This window comes from Astyanax mexicanus, chromosome 8 (assembly GCF_023375975.1).
Source record: "Astyanax mexicanus isolate ESR-SI-001 chromosome 8, AstMex3_surface, whole genome shotgun sequence".
Lineage (NCBI taxonomy): Eukaryota > Metazoa > Chordata > Actinopteri > Characiformes > Acestrorhamphidae > Astyanax > Astyanax mexicanus.
In genome coordinates, this window is record NC_064415.1 from 28757688 (window position 1) to 28778208 (window position 20521).

Consider the following 20521-nt stretch of genomic DNA (forward strand, 5'->3'; position numbering starts at 1 on the left):
CGTGAGCTGAAATGATCCTGATCCTCACTGATGAGTTTTTTTTTTTAAAGGTTGGCGATCAAACGTAAACCAACATAATATTTTTTATCTGGTTAATATGTATTTTAACCCTTAGAACCCTATGGACGGATTTTACATCCAAGATCGCACCTTGTGTTCTCAGCTTTATCAATTTATCAGGAATGCCTTCACCCATCAGCATAAACCATATACGGTTAGAAATGGCGGAATTTCCTCTTTCTAAAAATAGTGGATACAAAAAAAAAAGTGTTTCACACAGAAAAAGTGTGAAACTACCTGCACTCACACTAAAGCTAGGCATGGCACTACTTTATATAGTTTTTAGACTTTATACAAAAATTACAATTTTTGTATATAGTTTTCATTGTGTGTACTAAATAAAAGTGTTTTTCTAATCATTTTGTGAAATAATTCTTTACTATAATATTTGTTATTATAAGCAGAAGAAAATAAATATGTAGTATAGTAAATATGTTTTGTTAGTTGGAATATTGGCCATATTTGCCCTGATATACTTAAAGGTATAGGCTGCTCTGAGTGTCAGGTTTTTAGCATTTTAGGCGCTTGGTAAATTTTTGCCAAATTTGGCCAGTTCCAGGAAAATATAACAATTCTGCTTCCTTTTAAATTTTAAATGATAATTATATTTTTGAGCAGCCGTATGGCTTCAGGAGTAAAAGAGCTCATGGCATGTGTCTGTCTGATATAATTACTTTGTTATAAGACCTGAAAGAGAAACTGAAAAAACTGAGAAAAAAGCACACCAAAACAGGCTAGAGTTCTAAGGGTTAATATGTATTTCTGGACCGGTTCCTAACAAGAGAGGTTTGATTATTAGAGCTTTACAGTGATCAACTCATTGCACTTGAGGCATAAAAAACAAAGCATTAGCGCAGCATTCTTACATCATTTTCTGAAGCGAGTAACTGGAAAGACTGAAAACAATCTAATGATCCAGCCTGGAGCGAAACAGATAAACAGCACTTAATATTTTTACATGCCTGCCGCAAATCGGGGCAAAATAAGAGAGATCTGTTTCGGGGCCCCGGGAAGGTTTTATGATGGTACATAATTGACGCGTTTTCTGTTTTTCTTTCCCCCTTTTTATCTTTCACAGTTAGAACGTACATGAATTAACACACTGTGCCACCGACAGCATTACACACATGGAAAGAGTTATGTTTGGTGGAAAGCAAAAGTAATGGCTATCAATCGCTGCGGCACAGACAGATTTCTGGAACCAGAGGCACTTCTGAGATATGGGGTTGATTGTTCGCATTGTGGGTTACGGCATGTTCATATCACCCCGCCCTGCTGTTTCCCAGAGTTCCTTACTGTTCACTTTCTAGGAAGGGGAGTGGAAACAGCAGTGGCAAAGAAATAATAGGGTATAATAACTTTACAGTACTGGATTTAAGATTTAAGACTTATCTTATTTTATTTTATTTTTTTCATAATTTTTCACACAAGAAAAACATATTTAAACCATGTACATTCTTTAGAGGGAAGTGTCATATTGCAGTGGAATGACTTAGCCAGATACATTGCCAGACCTACAGTATCCCCTGATTTCAAATGTGGAGAATGCTGTTTGATGTGTGCTAGACAACTCCACTCCTATCTCAAAATCCCCAAGAAAATTCAAGCTGCATGGGATGGATTAGCACAAGACACTGACAGCTCTAAAAAATTAAGAGACCACTTCAGTTTCTCCGATGTTGCTATTTATAGGTATATCTTTGATTAAAATTAATATTGTTGTTTTATTCTATAAACTACAGACAACATTTCTCCCAAATTCCAAATAAAAATATTGTTATTTAGAGCATTTATTTGCAGAAAATGAGAAATGGCTGAAATAACAAAAAAAGATGCAGAGCTTTCAGACCTCAAATAATGCAAAGAAAGAAAACAAGATCATATTTGTAAAGTATTAAGAGGTCGGAAATCAATATTTGGTGGAACAACCCTGGTTTTTAATCACAGTTTTCATGCATCTTGGCATGTTCCTCTCCACCAGTCTTACACACTGCTTTTGGATAACTTTATGCCACTCCTGGTGCAAAAATTTAAGCAATACAGTTTGGTTTGATAGTTTGTGATCATCCATCTTCCTCTTGATTATATTCCAGAGGTTTTTAATTTGGTAAAATCAAAGACACTCATAATTTTAAGTGGTCTCTTGTTTTTTCCAGAGCTGTATAAGAACCAGTACCCATAACTCCATGCCTCCAAACTGTTGCATTGTACATATGTTACATATAGTCTAAAAAGCACTTATTGTTCCTGGAAATCTTTGTCTTCCTTCCAAAAAGCATTTTCATTCAACACTTCCTTCTGGGTGCAGCCGTTTTTTTTATTGATGAGTTTATTTGTCTGTCTATCAGATAGTTCAATATAACTCCATAATAACTCCAAAAAAGACATTTGAATAGTAAAATCATCACTAGGACTGGGTTAACAGATAAATGTGTATTTTAAATGTATACAATAGGCAATAAAAAAATAATGTATTTAGTATAATACATGAGGCTTTTATGTATCAGTTATGTAACTCATACATGCTGAAAATAATAAATCCAACATTTCTACAATTAAATATGTTGACTTTTCCCTTTATTACAGGGTGATCCCGGAAATCCAGGAGAGGTCGGCCCTGTGGTAAGGAAATTTTCCAGTATTGTACAATATATTACATACTACATCACACTACAGTCCTCTTTAGTATTGAATGGATATGTAATAATATATGTGAGATCATTTATACTAACTGCTACAGTATAAAGCTCTATAATGAGTCTCTGATCACTGCAGAGTCAGTACTGACACTTACAACATGTCACTATATGCATGTCTATTGTTAACTTTGCACACTGTGCAATATATGATCATCTGCTACTGTAATGTCACTTTACTGTGTACTTTAAACTGTTAAATTATGGCTCTATCTTACACCCTGTGCGAGATGCGTTGCAATGCTCATTGCTATCTTACACCCATCGACAGTCAATTTTTTTTACACCTTATACATGTGCTGTTAAAATAGCACTGGAGTTTATGAATATATCTAGACTGATGGGAGTGGTGGTCTGGAAGTGAGGTGTGTTTAGGTACATTTCTGGAGTATTGCTATCTTGGTCAGACATTCATTCTTAGCTACGCAGATACACATACAAGGATGTGCCACAGTGCACAAATTCAACTTTTACATTAACAATAAACAAAATACAGAATAAAATAACATTTGTGTTCCTGTAAATGTTCACAGTGTAAACACACAGGTCAGTTTCCTCTGCTCAGAAGTTCAGAAGTGCTGCATTGTTAAAATAGCAATCCGCCAAAGTCAGAGCACACCTGGCTCTTAAAGGGTATGGCAAGTAATGTTTAATGTTTAAACTCTAACTCTTAAAATACATCAGACCATTTAATACGATACTAATTTTGCCTCATTTGTTTAACTGGGTATCTCTTCATTTACTCTTATTCATTTAACACTTGACATTTAACACATATGACTTTTAAGTCACATTTATGCAGAAATACAGAAAATTCTAAAGGGTTCACAAAATACCAAGCACAATTGTATATTGCCTCTGAAATTATTTAAATTGTTTTATTTTTATTTATTTATTCATTTTTTCCTTCTAATTTTTATCCCATTTTCTTACCTATTTACACTATTTGCCAATTTCCCAAACTACTTATTAGGACTCACCCTTTCACTAGTGATGTCCCAACACACCAGGAGGGTGAACCCTAACACATGCCTCCTCTGATACATGTGAAGTCAGCAACCGCCTGTTTTTGAACTGCTGCTGATGCAGCATTGCTGTGTAGTGCCGTCTACCTACCCAGAGAGAGCAAGGCCAATTGTGCTCTCTCGGGGCTCCGGTAGCCGATGGCAAGCTGCATGAACAGGATTCGAACCGGTGATTTCCCAAACAAAGTGGCAGCTTATAGCCCACTGGACCACTCGGAGGCCCCTTGCCTCTGATATTAATTGCGAGTGCCATCACCATATCACACTCTCCACAATAACATATAACATACCATTTTTTTTTAAATAATTGGTAGAAATAACTTTAAGAATGCTAACTTTACTGCTACCAGTAAACTGGTAGATGCACACTGTCAGTTATTAGAGCTCTCAGTGGACGTGCAGTGCTAAGAAAAGAGTTACAGTGAACAGACCACCTAATGAAATGTGCTAAATGAGACTTTCCGTTAGTAATTAATTGTACAGGTCAAATAATGCATGATGTAGGATTGATGGAGCGTGTGGAAAGTGTTGAAGTTAGATCTGTTCTGAGTCATAAAAACTCCTGCATATTAAAACCGGATTGTGGATGAACTTAATAGCTGCTTCAGCAAATTTAGCAAAATCACAGCGCCATATGCTGGGAAAATTGTGCATGTCACATTCATCTTCACTCCAGCGTCCTGCAGTAACTGGCAAACCATCAAACTGGGCTGCGGTCTGAAATAGCCAAAAATCTATTTAATAAGCTTTTTCCTGTCTAACAATAATCAATCAAGCAAAGCCCTTTTTGTCAGCAATTCAAACTCATTTGGGGAACGAGTGCAATTGCTCAGGGACGCTGCCTCTCGTTCGAACAAAACTAACTTACAGGCAAAACGTTAACGACTGATTTATTGGAAGCTATTTTCAACAACAGCATATTTCACAAAGTCTTCTTCAAAAATGTTTATTTTCACACATGAAGCTTGTTACAAAACAGAGCCGGGGCAAGTTGTTCCAATTAACAGCAACGGGATACTGCTTTTTGTGTTTAGCAAATCGGGCATTTAATGAAAGTTTCCTCATAAAAAGTGCATGCATGGAAGACGCCGAGGCCAGACCACGCTATCTGCTGCCAAGCGGGCAAGGACAGAAAACGAGGCCAACACAGTAAGGGCAATGCAAATTTTCACAAGGGTAAAGGGGTGCCATAGATGTGGGGAGAAGTGTGACTCAGGGCTATATAGTCTATATACTGCGCGTATGGTCATTACTGCCTCCTGAAGGGAGCTCAGAGGGCATATGCGGGTGGAGGATAATCAGGCAGACATGTCTGTTTCGGTCACTTCTGAGGGTGTGTGAGTGTGTGTTTCGAGGAAAATTACAGAGGGTCGTATTTTCATGATGATTTAGTTCTGCCTTGCTGACTTTTTTCTTAATGAGAAGAAAGTGAATGTCGAAGCTGGCCAGATATTTAACATTGAGTCACATGCGCTCGGCCTTGCGCTAAACTTTAGACGAGTCACAGTAAAGAAGAAGAAATCACCAATGAGTTCCATTAGGAACGAGCTGAGACTCGGAATGAGACTCGGTCTTAAGAGATGTGCACCAGACATGACACTAATGGGCTAACAGAAATCAATGTCATCCTCAGGGAGCCCATCTGCACTTAAAACAGCATACAAGAGTACACAAGATTTCCCACAGTCATAAAAAAAGACATGAAATGAGGCACCCCAAAAGAAATCAGATCAGGCAAGCACAGTGCGTGTAGTCAGAATCCCAGCTTTCTTCACCTTGGATGTGGATAATTTATGGAAAGTTTATGGAAAGAAATTAGGAACAGTTTATACAGTCTAAAACTGTTAAATTACACACAAACATAAGGTGCTTTGGAATAGTTCCTTTGAAGAACCTCTTCAGGTTACATAAAGAATACTTTAATATATTTTAATGACCCTTTAACTGTTTTACTACATAGATTTTATTACACTCTAACAATTATCCTGTGCTGTATTTACCTCAGAAGCTAGAAATGACAAGAGTTGACAGCATTTGTGATAAACACTCCAATAACCGTACAGGATTTTAAAACATTTCCCAAAGAAAAACTGTTAAAATTACTTTTATGGTTTTCCAAAACTGATTTGACACATAAATAAATAAAGTAGGACATTCATTATTTTGGTTGGATTCAACATAAAAAAAAAACTATACATGTATAGTTTTTTTTTTAGTTTTTTTATGTTGAATCCAACCAAAATACTTGAATGTCCTACTTTATTTATATCCCAGGTTCTCAATATAGTGATACCAGTATACAATACTTTGCACATCCAAACAACAAGGAAACAGATAAATGTCCACAGATACAATTTAGACAGTAGAATTTGTGTAATACTGATTAAATGACACACAAACAGATAGAAGTGCTGACAACTGTTTAATCCTACTGATTTTTACTACTGTGAGTGTGTAGGGCAGCCCTATTGGATTGTAAACTCAATGTCACTTTTTATATGCCATGTTCACAATACTTTTTATATAGTTTTTATACTTTTTAAAATTATTTTTATATCCCAGGTTCACAATATAGCGATACCAGTATACAGTACTTTGCACATCCAAACTCTGGAACAAAGGAAACATGTCCACAGATACAATTTGGACAGTAGAGTTTGTGTAATACTGATTTAATGACACATAAATAGATAGAAGTGCTGACAACTGTTTAATGCTACTCATTTTACTGCTCTCAGTGTGTTGGGCAGCCATATTGGATTTTAAACTCATGGTTTCTAACTTTCTGAGTAAGAAGTTTAACTCTACCATTGAAATTTCATACTGGGAACTTGGGAATTTTGGAAATTCTGTGAAGCAGCTGAACTGGGATCTCTGGACTGATGGCATTTAAACCAAACTTCTGGGATGAGGTTGGGTGAGGTGGTCATCATCCAACATCCTGACCTCACTAATGCTCTTGTTGGTGAATGCAATCAAATACATCTTCACAGCCATGCTCCAAAATATAGTGAAAAAAGAATTCCATGGCCAATAGAGACCTTATAGTTACTCTAAAATTAAAATGAAGAAAAATGCTTTTTTCATACCCTTGGTTTCTGAACTCAGTACTCTTATACACAGTACCTCTAACTAATTACATATAAAGCAATGGAAATGAGCTCCTAAACTACCCACAGTTGCTCCTAATTTATAAAACAAGGAAAATGACAGTTTTAAATAACAAGTTAAAAAAATGAGATTGGTGGCAAATGTGAGGAACCACACAGTTTTTACCAACACCTTAACCTCAATCTAAACTTGACCAAAACCTGAACCTAAACCTAAACTTGATGTACACCTCAGTGTTAGACCCAGAGACTGTAAAAAAGATGGACGCCATGTCACCGTTCCCACTCATTTAATGAAAATGAAGCCAAAATCTTCCGCCATGTTGGCTATCCTGAACTTCCGAGTCTGCGCAGTAGAGACCAGAGGAGGGAGAAAGACTGTGGAGAGACAGCCTACTCATTTGAATAACCCCGCCCCTGAGGGCTGCCTCGAGGTCACAGGCTGCAGAGTGGAGCGGAGCTGACGGTCTGTTGGTTAGACCAGACCTCAGACATTAAAATGGCTTAATATTGATTAAAATGTCATTTTTTTAGTTGCACAAAAATGTCTCAGTTAAAAAAGAAAGAAACTAAGATGATAAGAAAACTAAATGGTTCTAAAAAGCTAAGGTTCTTTAGTAGTCCTGGGCAATGACTTTATCCAGAACTGTAAAGCCAAGGCAGGAACCATTTAGAAACTTGTCTTTAAGTCATGTTGAAGTTGACCAGCTTTGAGGTGGTAAACAGTTCTTAAGAGAAATGAAGACATGGCAGTGCAGCCCATCGGGGGCCACTGCCTGCTTAGCACAGTGTAGCACTTATATGGAGCTTCTGCCTGCCGTCAAAATGGGTGAATTCCACAGTTTTCCAAAGACGTCCAGGACATGTGGTGCTGGTTAGAAAGATTAAGTTCTCGTGGAGCGGCGAGGAGGAGAAAGAGAGAAATATTTGTAGGATCTATCTGGAATCATCAGTGCCATAAGGTTGCTCTGGGGAAAATTAAGGGATCCTCTGCTTTCCAGAGGTGGTTTGCAGTCTTGCGCGCAGCTTGCAATTGGGGGTTAAGAAAGGAGGGAGGCACAAAATGTGGAACATCAGTGGGATGTGAAACTCTGCGGTGTTTTTAGAGGGCATTACATGTGTGGGATCATGCAGATGGGAGTTTGTATAATGACTGCACACTCCATTGTCTTTGGGTTTCAGCTGGGATTTTGGAGTGAAAATGAGCCAGAAGCTCATGTTCGAACATCATGTTTACAGTGTATAGAAGTACTGCATTCAGACCTTATTTATTGGGTAGTTAGTTGGAGGGTTGATACACTGTATGGACAAAAGTATTGGGACACCGGCCCATCCATTGTGTCTAATGAAACCAAGGGTATAAAGAAAAAAAATAATTTTTTAATTTTGTTGAGTAACTAAAGACTCTACTGTCCAAGTAAAGCTTTCTACTATATTTTAAAGCATTGCTGTGAGGATTTTTTTTAGAATTACTTGGATGATGACCACTTCACCCAAACTCATCCCAGAAGTATTGGTTTGAGTGCCATCAGTCCAGACAAACCTAGTCCACGTCTAGCCCACAACTGGCATTAAACATGGTGCTGATGTTTATCTTCTCTAGAGAGTCCTATTCTATTAGCAGCACTTCTCAACAGCAACTAGACAAGCAGTGCATGCCTGATTTAATTGGAAAAATTATTACACGCCTTTTTCAAGACATATATCAGCCAATCAAACAGAAGCTTGGCCCCACCCACTACATAAGACAATTAAAAATCTGCACACTGAAGAAAAGTATGGCAGGACCCATGAATAAACACATTTTCCCCATGTTTTTACTGCTTTGGAATAAAAAAAAAATAATGATTTCACTGCAGGGAACAGAAAGAAAGCAGAAAGTATGTTTAATTTGTATTTATTTATTAGTTTATTTACTTTTGTATTCACTGAATTTTGTTTTTGATTGCGTTACTTACAGAAAACTGCATTCTTTTATTTTTTTATTACTGGAGCAACTGAACAACTATGTTGAACAATCTTTGTTTTTAGATCATTTGAGAGTTGTTTTGATGAGCCCAAGATTCCACTCTTCAGAGGAGATTCAATTAGGAGAACAACTTTCAATTGGCCACCTTAAATACCTTTCCTCATGATTGGATACACCTGGCTATGAAGTTCAAAGCTCAATGAGGTTACCAAACCAATTTTGTGCTTCAGTAAATCAGTAAAAAGTAGTTAGGAGTATTTAAATCAATAAAATGATAAGGGTGCCCATACTTTTGCACCGGTCAGTTTTTGGTTTAATGCACATTGCACATTTTCTGTTAGTACAATAAACCTCATTTCAATGCTGAAATATGACTGTGTCCATCAGTTATTAGATATATAAAACTGAAATGGCTGTTGCAAACACCCAAATATTTAGAACTAAAAATGATTACAAATTAATAGGGGTGCCCAAACTTTTTCATATGACAGTGCATGCTCTAAATTACAATATATATTTAGGAATTTGGGAGAAATGTTGTTTATGTTGTGTAGTTTATAGAATAAAAAAATAATTATTTTACTCAAACATATACCTATAAATAGCAAAATCAGAGAAACTGATTCAGAAACTGAAGTGGTCTCTTTTTTTTCAGAGCTGTATAGTGTATATGGAATTAATAACTTTTAAATCTCATTTAAAGTAACTCTTTGGTCCGAACCCCTTAATCATTTACTTCTGACTCTTCCAAGAAAGAGATGAAAATCAGCAACCCAGAGGTGCTTTAAAAAGTGCCTTATTTTTGCAGAGAGACCGAATATATTCAGCAGTAGTGGAGCTTTTATAGATGTTCCTGCTCTTGGCCGTGGCTAAGAGCTGCTTTGGGTCTGTTTGGTAATGAATATGAATTTCTTTTCTTTCTTTTTTTTTCTTCAAAATGAATGTAAGCCTGCTTTTAATTCAAGAACTCTCTCAAATGCTGGGATTCAGGCTGTAGTAGTAGAAGTTCTGTTTAGTACATTAGATTAGTCAGTTTTTAAGACTAAAGGAGTCTTATTATTCTTCCAATTCTAGCCAATCAGTCTACAGGCACTGATTTTGGGGAGGTATTTCCATTCAAGCTGTTGTTATGTAAGAAGAGAAAGGGAAGGAAAGGATAAAAGAAGAGAAGAGATGTTTATCGTTTGAATCAGAGCCTAATAAGCTAAGTTGTGTTTACGGTCTTTGAGTCACTTGACTGATTTCCTAAAGGCTCAGAAACAAAGCCTTGGTTTAAGGCTTGTTTAGTGTGGAATATGGAGCAGGAAAGATGTAATGTCTGTAGGGACTGACCCCAGACATCGTCTACAGGCGTATGGACAATCTCTGGGCTCTTGAGCTCTACGGCTCTTAGTGTTTTATTTACTATTGAGATTCATCACTCAGGGGAACGGAGGGAGGGCTGAACTTGACACATCAAGTATGTCTAGAACTTGTCCTCAATATACACCATGATTCATTACAATGGTCAAACGCTGGGCCAGCGTTATATTAGACTGTCCAAATCAAGATCTGTCAAACAGATAACTGTGTTCTCGCTCTGAGCCATGTGCTAGCCTTGTGCTATACTGACAGTAAAGGGATCAGGGGATTCTCCTGGATCTCTCCCAGTAAGGGGGGCCCGTTCTGATGAGTCAAATGGCATCAAAATGCAACAAAGCTTGGGGCGCAGTGGGATTTGGCTGAGAGTATGCAGTCTGACAAGGAAGTAAGAGGCATGATGAAGCGCAGCACTTCATGACAACTCTGGGGCCAAGGATGGTTGGAGACAGGGCTGTGATTGGGCTAAAAATAGTACATATGATATTGAATGAAACCTGTTGATGAGATCTATTAAACAATCTACTGTGTAAAAAATCAGAATTAATGAAGTTAGTGATAAGGGGGACGATATGGCTCTAAAATAATATCGCGATATTTCAGGGTATTTTTGCGATATTGATATACTTGGCGATATAGGAAAACAGAAAAATAATTCGGTAATTTCAGGAATATAGTATAATAGTTTAACAGTATAATCATAATGTGGCAAAATAAATAATGTAATGCAGCAAAAAATATTGCAGATTATTTAGTGCATGCAAATAAACTGCAAACTAAAACAATTATACAATAAATACACTTAAAGCTTTACAGTAAATAATAGACTACTTTTAAGACAGAACAGCCCTATAACCATATCCTTTAAAAATGCTTATAAATGCTTAAAAATTTTAGAAACGTTTCCTAACTTTTAAAAATGCTTAAAAATGCTTACTAATTGTAGAAACCTTTCCTAACCTTTAAAAAATGCTTAAAAATGCTTAAACATTTTAGAAACCTTTCCTAACCTTTAAAAAATGATTATAAATGCTTAAAAAATTTTGAAACCTTTCCTATCCTTTAAAAAATGCTTATAAATGCTTAAAAAAATTAGAAACCTTTCCTATCCTTTAAAAAATGTTTATAAATGCTTAAAAATTTAGAAACCTTTCCTATCCTTTAAAAAATGCTTATAAATGCTTAAAAATGTAGAAACCTTTCCTAACCTTTAAAAATGCTTATAAATGCTTAAAAAGTTTGAAACCTTTCCTAACCTTTAAAAATGCTTAAAAGTGCTTAAACATTTTAGAAACCTTTCCTAACTTTTAAAAAACACTTATAAATGCTTAAAAAGTTAGAAACCTTTCCTATCCTTTAAAAAATGCTTAAAAGTGCTTAAACATTTTTGAAACCTTTCCTAACCTTTAAAAATGCTTATAAATGCTTAAAAAATTTAGAAACCTTTCCTAACCTTTAAAAAGACTTAAAAATGCTTACAAATTGTAGAAACCTTTCCTATCCTTTAAAAAATGATTAAAAGTGCTTAAACATTTTAGAAACCTTTCCTAACCTTTAAAAATGCTTATAAATGCTTAAGCAATTTAGAAACCTTTCCTAACCTTTAAAAAATGCTTATAAATGCTTAAAAAAATGTAGAAACCTTTCCTATCCTTTAAAAAATGCTTAAAAATGCTTAAAAAATTTAGAAACCTTTCCTATCCTTTAAAAAGACTTAAAAATGCTTACAAATTGTAGAAACTTTTCCTAACCTTTAAAAAATGCTTAAAAGTGCTTGAACATTTTAGAAACCTTTCCTAACCTTTAAAAAGGCTTAAAATTGCTTAAAAATGTAGAAACCTTTCCTAACCTTTAAAAAATGATTTTATAACAGTTATTTCTGCCTCTACAGTGCCCTCACAGGTTCAACCGTGCTATAGGCGAGGATGACATTAATACATACTTTTGTTCATATAATATGCAGATCAGTCAATCAGTGCCAAATGCCTTATAATCTGGCTTTATAATCCGGTGCTCCTTGTGTATTAAGAAAATTGACCAGAAAATAGATGTTTATTGATAGTGTGCCTCATAATCCTGTGCACTTTATATGGTAACTCATTTTAATTGTAAAGGAAGAGTAGATTAGTTGAGTTAGCCCATGTTTATAAGCCATTAAAGATGAAGTTGGTTCTGATTATGGTGACAAATATATGTTTCCTCATTCTTTAAAATGACTCAACTAGACACTCTTTTACTTCCCAATATTTTCCTCCTTAATGGTGGAAGGTTATGTGGGGAAAAAACAGATTAAGAGAGACAGAAGGAAACAGGTATCACAGATGATGAGGGACATACAGAAGAACCCAGATGATGATGGACAGATGATAATATAGGAAGCACAGAACCAAAATGATGAGTGATAAAGGAAAAGGAACCCAGATGATGATGAGGGACAGAGGAAAAGGAATGTAAGTGATTAAAAGCCGAGAGAGAAAAGTTCAGGTGATGAAGGACAAGGCACACAGAAGACCCAGATGATGAGGGACTAAGGTAGACACAGAGAAAAGCCAAAAAGAACAGAAACTGGTGAAGAAAGACCAAGATAATGATGAACAAAATGTAGACACATAACCCAGATTCAGAGGGACAAACACGAGGACACATACACCACCCGTCAATTCTTCTCATTTAGTATTTATTTGTTTACTTGTATTTTTTTCTACATTGTAGATTTATACTGAAGACATTAATGGTATTATTTCATTTTTTTTAAATCTTTTTTCTGTCTTCCTCTCTTTACAGGGACCTGAGGGCCCTCCAGGACTCAAGGTATGTTTTAAGTCATCCTTTACAAGCCAGACTGTTGATCTTATTTCAGAGATTCATAAATCATAGGAACTGGGTGACGAATCACTGAGTTGATTTAACATGAAGCAAACAAAGATGCATCCAGTCAGCAGTCCTGATTCACTGTGGATGCTTGAATATTGTCTTGAAGGGTTTAAGCTACAGTTTCAGCTTCATTTGAAGGGGAGTAGCTGAGATGCTGACCTAAGTGTGGAAAAATATATAAAAACTGTGTTTTAGTGAACAACCAAATAACTCGGATTATGAGGAAGAAAAGGAGACACATGACTCAGATTATGAAGGACAAAGGAAGACAAATAACTTAGATAATGAAAGACAAATGGAGACATAACTTAGATTATGATGGAAAAAGGGATACATAATTTAGATTATGAAAGACAAAAAGAGACACATAACTTTTATGAAGGACAAAAGTAGACACTTAACTCAGACTACAAGGAACAAAAGGAGACACATAACTTAGATTATAAAGGACAAAGGGAGACGCACAACTAATATTATTAAGGACAAAGGGAGACACTTAACTTAGATTATGAAGGACAAAGGGAGACACTTAACTCAGACTACAAGGAACAAAAGGAGACGCATAACTTAGATTATGAAGGACAAAAGTAGACACTTAACTCAGACTACAAGGAACAAAAGGAGACACATAACTTAGATTATAAAGGACAAAGGGAGACGCACAACTAATATTATTAAGGACAAAGGGAGACACTTAACTTAGATTATGAAGGACAAAGGGAGACGCATAACTTAGATTATGAAGGACAAAAGTAGACACTTAACTCAGACTACAAGGAACAAAAGGAGACACATAACTTAGATTATGAAGGACAAAGCGAGACACATACACTTAGATTATGAAAGACAAAGGAAGACACATAACTTAGATTATAAAGGACAAAGGGAGACACATAACTCAGATTATGAAGAACAAAAAGAGACACATAACTTAGATTATGAAGGACAAAAGTAGACACTTAACTCAGATTATGAAGGACAAAAAGAGACACATAAATCAGATTATGAAGGACAAAAAAAACATATAAATCAGATTATGAAGGACAAAGGGAGACACATAACTCAGATTATAAAAAAACAAAGGGAGACACATAACTCAGATTATGAAAGACAAAGGGAGACATAAAATTCAGACTACAGGGAACAAAAGGAGACACATAACTTAGATTATAAAGGACAAAGGGAGACATAAAATTCAGACTACAGGGAACAAAAGGAGACACATAATTTAGGTCATGAAGGACAAAGGGAGACAAATAATGTAGATAATGAGAGACAAAGGGAGACACAAAACTCAGATTATGAGGACCAGAAGAAAACACATGACTCATATAATGAGGACTAAAAGGAGACACACTACCAGTCGTCGACTGGGTCAGATATGAAACATGTTGAATATTCGTCTATTGTCTGCGACTCATTGGTCATCAGTCGGTGACGGCTCGGCGAGCGTCTACAGTAGTTCACACCACATGACACGAGCGCTGAGAGATGCAAGATTTGCCTCCAATCAGATTTTTTGTCAGCGATCAATTAAAAACTGTTGCCGACTGAAAAACTGGGCAAAAATCGTGTAGAGTGAACCAGGCATTAAACGTGGATTGGTTGTCTTCACCAAGAAAAAAGCAGGATTCTTTTTTTTTATAATTTTATTTCTGATTTTACCCCATTTTCTCCCAATTTGGTTATCCAGTTGTCCCACCCCTTTGTGCGTCCCCATCACCGGTGGCACCTGGATGCGGACGAGCACATGCCTCCTCCGACACATGTGAAGTCAGTCACCCCTTTTTTCGAGCTGCTGCTGATGAATCATTGCCTGAGCAGCTAGCACGCTCTGAGGAAAGCACAGCGCCTAGGTTCCTATACATCCGGTCACAGACGCCTCATGCCGCCCGGCGCCACTTTTAAGTGTGATGGGGAGAGAGCGCCATCTACCCACCCGGAGAAAGCAGGGCCAATTGTGCTCCCTCTGAGCGCTGGCAGCTTGAGGGCAAAGCTGCATGAGCGGGGTTCGAACCTGTGACCTCCTGCTCATAGTGGTAGCACTTTAGACCGCTTGACCACTCGGCGCTAAAAAGCAGGATTCTTTACTGAAGATGACCCACTACCACTCTACCATCAGACATAGCTACCCACCAAATTTCAGAAAGCTAAATAATACAAAATATAATAAAGTATAATATAATAAATCAACTCATCAACTTAATATATTTCCACATGATTTTTCTTGATGCCCATCATTCAAGTCAAATTTCTGTCATTCAATTCAGTCTTTTTAGCCTCCCACATATTTAATTTCACGTATATATATATATATTTGTAGGTATTATGTCTCAGTCACAGTAACAGGCAGAAAAAGTGCAGCTGAGAGTCTGAGACACTAAGCAGAAGCAGGGTTTGGGTATACGGGCAGCAGCTGGGTTTTGTCCTGCTATCAGGTAGCTCCAAGTGTTTTCCAAAGTAAGCCTATTAGCTACTTCCTGTCTGAGCCGTCATTGATCAACAGGCTTTCTCATTACTCAGGGGGGCAATGACACACTGCTGTGTTCATGACTCACAAACCATTTGTCCCACCTAAAGGCCCTCAGCTGGGTGTAGACTGAATCTCCTCAGTCCTCAGTGTCAGAAGTTACTGGTTGATGTTTGCCCTCCTACTGCAGCGAGTTTGAGTCATTCTGACTTTTTTTGCAAGTGGTTTCCCTTGACAAATTCCAGATAACGAATATAAAAATTGAAGACAGTTTAATTAAATGATTTTCTGAAGGAGGAAAATGGAAAGTTCCTGAAAATGTCAAATCTATGGTTGCTATAGACTGAGATATATGAGATACTGCAGTGTTTACTGCAATATACAGAATCCCAGCCCTTATTCACTCAGTCTTTTAGAAAGAGGTTTAAAAAAAATTGTTCTTGAGAAAAGCCATATTCATAATAATTTTGTGCTTTTAAACCGCAGAATTGTTTGCAGGTCTGATCTTATAAAGACTGATCCCATTCTTTTAAATTGTTCAAAACCAAAAAGAGCAAAAAAAAAATGAATGTCAGAATCTTCGTGAAAACTGTGTGAGTGGGGTTTAAGGAGAATTTTCTTCTTAACAATGGTGGATAAAAAAAGGCCTATTGTTCTAGACAAGCTCATGACCACTGCGTTTAGAGTTCCAGAGCGGAGATCTGTATTTTCTGTACTTTCTGCTACATAGCTTTTATTTTGTATCCTGTAATTTGTATTTCTGCCTTTTGGGAGAAATCAGTTATTATAGTTGTACATTGCTTTAGCATTTCAATGTTCTCAGATTTACATTCTTCTTATTTTGCTTTATATTTCCCTTCTTTTAGAGAAATCGACACTGTTCCAACTCCAGATTGTTTAATCTTACTGTATGATGTGTAATTGTCTACCAGTTTTTTTTTGATCGGATGTACAGTTTTAATAAGAAAATCTGATTTTTTTCCCCCTTAAGAATGAATGAGGTACAAAACACACAGTCGTTTTGATCTGAATAGGAACTTTCCTTCACTCCCATTCATTTTTGACATTAATTACTAAATCTCAGACTCTTCTTCTCCTTCTGTCTGTGAGACACAAAACTACATGCATTCCTTCATCTCTTCGTTATTTTTTCATTGCTTGTTTATCCCCCGTTTACTCCCATTCATTTTTTTACACATAGCCAAGCCATAGAGTTTCTGTGTCCCAACAGACACCAAACTACATGTACTCCCTCATAGCAGATATTTCAGCTTTAATCTACATTAGTACAGACCTGCACTCATTTGTTGGTCACTTTTTCATCCCTCATTACTTCCTTTTACTTTTATTCGTTTTCAAGAACATCTAGAAACTACTGTACAAATAGATAAATGAAGTACAAATAGATTTTTAATTTTTTTTTTGTATTACTATTATTATTATTTTTTTTAAATCAAACTGGTTTATTTTAAGCACCTTCATAAACAAAGAAATCTATGTCTAAAAAACATATCTTAGCTTTTTAAAATTCTTAAAAAAAAAACTGATTTCTCTCGAGGTTCTTGGCATGACAGCTTTAAATACCCTAGATATGCAGTAGCATGGTTCAAATGCTTAAACCTGTTGTTATTGTCCTGGGTTAATTTGACCCGTTTTAAAGTTAGAAATCTAGGAAATATTTAAATAGTTAAGTATTTTTTTTTCCAATATGAAACTTCTTCTGCTTGCCTTAGTTAGTGTAATCAATATAATAATATGAAAACGGTTCACAAAACTAAAAGAGAAATTCCAATGTTATGTTTCAATGTTATGTAAACCTACAGTTTTATATGTTGGTTTTTCAAAATTAAATAAAGTAGTGAAACATTGAAAAAGTTTGAACATGTACGAGTGATTTATCCTAATTGAACCATTACCTGTTAGAAGAAACACCATTGCACTAAATATTGATAGAATAATTAGTAATGGAGTTAGTAATTAAATATCCTTACTGTTTTTTGGGATTTTTTTTTTTTTTTTTTTTTTAATAATTAAACATGCACCGGTTCAAAATGACCCGGGAACCCCATTGCTGTTCCTGACAAATTTACATAACAGGAGGGTTAATTTATATGTTATATTCCATACATGAGCAATAACCCTGCATTTTTAAAACTTATTCTTATTATTGTCTGTGTTTTAATTAAAAAGCAGTTTAAGAGCAAATCCCTCAACTGCATGTGTTTTTTCACTTGCAGGGTTCCATTGGGCTGCCTGGCAATCCAGGTAGTGACGGATTAAAGGTAAGATTACACATCGCTTTTGGCATAAAATAACGTAAACCCCGGCGTCTGGAATAGTGACACCGGCTCGCCCTGCAAAACAGATTGCATTTGTTATTCCTGCTCACCAGCCTTCTGTCCTAAAGCTTCAAAAACAACCCATATCTAACAGGGGTTAAAGTGATTTCCTGTCTCACCCTTTCAGCGTTGGAGGAAAGGTGGTGGAATAAGCTTTAGGCTGTGGTTTGCTTGATCAAGCCGGTCTGAGCAGCAGCTCAGTTATCATCAGCGCTGTGAAACTGAACACCACTGTGTTTCTGTGAAAAAAGCCCAGCGGCATCGTTTTTACAGCTCCGGTCAGGGATTACTGCGATTCATAGACCTGACGTAAGAAAAAAAAACGTAGCAAAGCATTCATATTATTGCTGTCTCACAAAAAAACATAGTTTTTGTATTTTCGCTTTTGCTGTTTTGAACTTTGAGTGAAAAGAGAGTTCGGTAGATGGTCTTTATATTGTGTCAAAATTGTTTTGTAAATACAAGATACAAGAAATACCAAGAGATAAGCTCCAAAATGACTTAAAATTATAGTGAAACCTTTTTACTTTGAATTTCTTTAAAAGTTAAAAAAGTGATTTTTTATCTTTCATGTAAAGTCACGTTTTTGGAGATACATTGTTTTTGCATGAGAGTGACAAAAGCCAGGGTTAGTTTCTCAGGTGGCCCTGAAGTAATTTTCTCTTTTATAGGGGCCCGCTGTGACTGAGAAAATTTTCTTAGACTGAGAAAATTACACTCTGATTTAGCTACTGTTTTTTGCTGAACTCTATGGTACTCTGGTAATTTTAATCCTGCCCAGACTGACATCTCTGAGTTTTGTCACCTCCCGTTTAATAAAATAGCTATTTGTCCACTGCTACCTACCGTAATTACACATTCAGCATGCGTTTCCACGGAGACACATGTAAACACAACAGCCGGTAGAAAAGGAGGAGCTACTGAACGTGATGTCATGTGACCGGACCGAGAAAGCCAAAAAAATCACTGTTCCTCCTATTTTTTCAATTGCAGTTCAGATGCAAGAGTTTTATCACTGAGTAGAAGTGTGAAATATTTTTCACAGACGTCCCCTGAGAAACTAACTGATTTAATTATTTTACCTGTTGGCTTTAAATGTTTATTTATTTTACTATATAAAAGTACTATATACTATGCTATGTTTATTTTAGCGGTAGATGTGAAATGAATGATAGTGGTAAAACAGATCACAAAACTCATGTGATATAATTCTTTTTATATTATGTTCTATGTAATAGAAATGACACCACAGTTAGTTCCGACCCTACGATGAAATTGCCTAAGAGGTGTTCTGTGAGTGCTGTTATCAGCCAGTAATGCACTGTAACCGAAGCTATCCATGTATTGCTCTGCCACATACAGATAACCTAGCAACGATGCAGCGCTTACAAACCAAACAGCGCAGCTACAAACAGCAGCAGCAATGGAGCTATTTTAACTCGTGGAGTGTTTATAACCATTTCATCCTCTTTAACTAAAAATCTTTTGATAAACAGTGATAATGGATCTGTGGTATAATCACAATAATACACTCAAGGTTAATGCTATATTGGCACAGCTCTACAGTGCTCTACAGTGCCAATATTACACCTTATAGCACGAACCTCAAATGTATTATTGCTTAATTATATTACAATTCTGATACACCTATAGAATAGAGAATACTTTATAAGTATTTTATAACATAAAATGTATCTAAATTTCCATAAAATCACTCATTTGTTAGCATGAAGCTGCTTCCAAACACAATCTCGCTGTAGTCTAAACAAAACTCTTTCACATGAAGATGCTCATTCCAATCTGTCTTTATAAAAGTGACCAGAAAGAGAACATCTGACGCTCAGCAGCTTTCTAATCTTCACAAGCATTTAAAATGATATGAGAAGAGAAAAGAGAAGTAAGCTGTGTGCTAATAGGAAACAGCGAAAGGCCATTTTCTGGTGGGAACTATGCTCACTTAGGAAACAACAAAAGAAAGGCCTCGTTCCCTTCCTGTGTTTGAGCTGTTGGGTGCCAGGCTTCATGAAATGAGTCTCTGGGTTTGCACATTCTTGTTCTTTGGCAAATTAGATCTGCTATTGAAGTAAATGTCATGTGCAGTGCTGAAAATGACAAATTAGAACAGGTGCTCCTCAATTACACTGTTTGAAAAATAGCATTAAATTAGCCTGAGTATGATTCATTTTAGGAAAGTGACAAAAAGCACACTTACAAAGCTTTTGAAAAATGTTCAATCTATGAGAGTGCATTTTCACAGAGATAAAGACTTCTAAATGGTTCAGGTCCCTAACGTTAATAGTTTAAACCTGTTTGCACTTGATGACCCTGTACTGGGCCCAAAAGAAAAACAAAATAAATGAAATCTGACACAAACTGCCACGATTCCTGCGTCTACATTAGCAATTATGCATTTGTTTTTGTTCAGAAGAAAGTAACAACACTATGAAATCAGTATATTTACACAAAACACCCAATTAAGTTTGATCAATAAAGCATATCTTCACTGTCTAATGAAAAACAAATATCTCCATTTTTGTCGATTTTTAGTTTACTACATAATTTGAACAGACAAACTGTCTCTTACACTGTGCCAAAATTTCTTGATGAAAAAAACTTACT

General features: G+C 36.1%; 2 protein-coding genes across 2 annotated transcripts in view; both read left to right on the forward strand.

Moving 5' to 3' along the window:
* Nucleotides 1-20521, forward strand: part of LOC103039012 (collagen alpha-1(XXV) chain) — a 318678-nt gene that overhangs the window by 227850 nt on the left and 70307 nt on the right. Inside the window, exons 9-11 of the mRNA XM_022678290.2 lie at nucleotides 2647-2682; nucleotides 13004-13030; nucleotides 17801-17845. Of these exons, the coding sequence (XP_022534011.2) occupies nucleotides 2647-2682; nucleotides 13004-13030; nucleotides 17801-17845 (108 nt within the window). The remainder of the gene's footprint in view (nucleotides 1-2646; nucleotides 2683-13003; nucleotides 13031-17800; nucleotides 17846-20521) is intronic.
* Nucleotides 19168-20521, forward strand: part of rpl34 (ribosomal protein L34) — a 220970-nt gene continuing 219616 nt past the window's right edge. The window contains exon 1 of the mRNA XM_049482938.1: nucleotides 19168-19178. The gene's annotated coding sequence lies outside the window, so the exon portion shown is untranslated. The remainder of the gene's footprint in view (nucleotides 19179-20521) is intronic.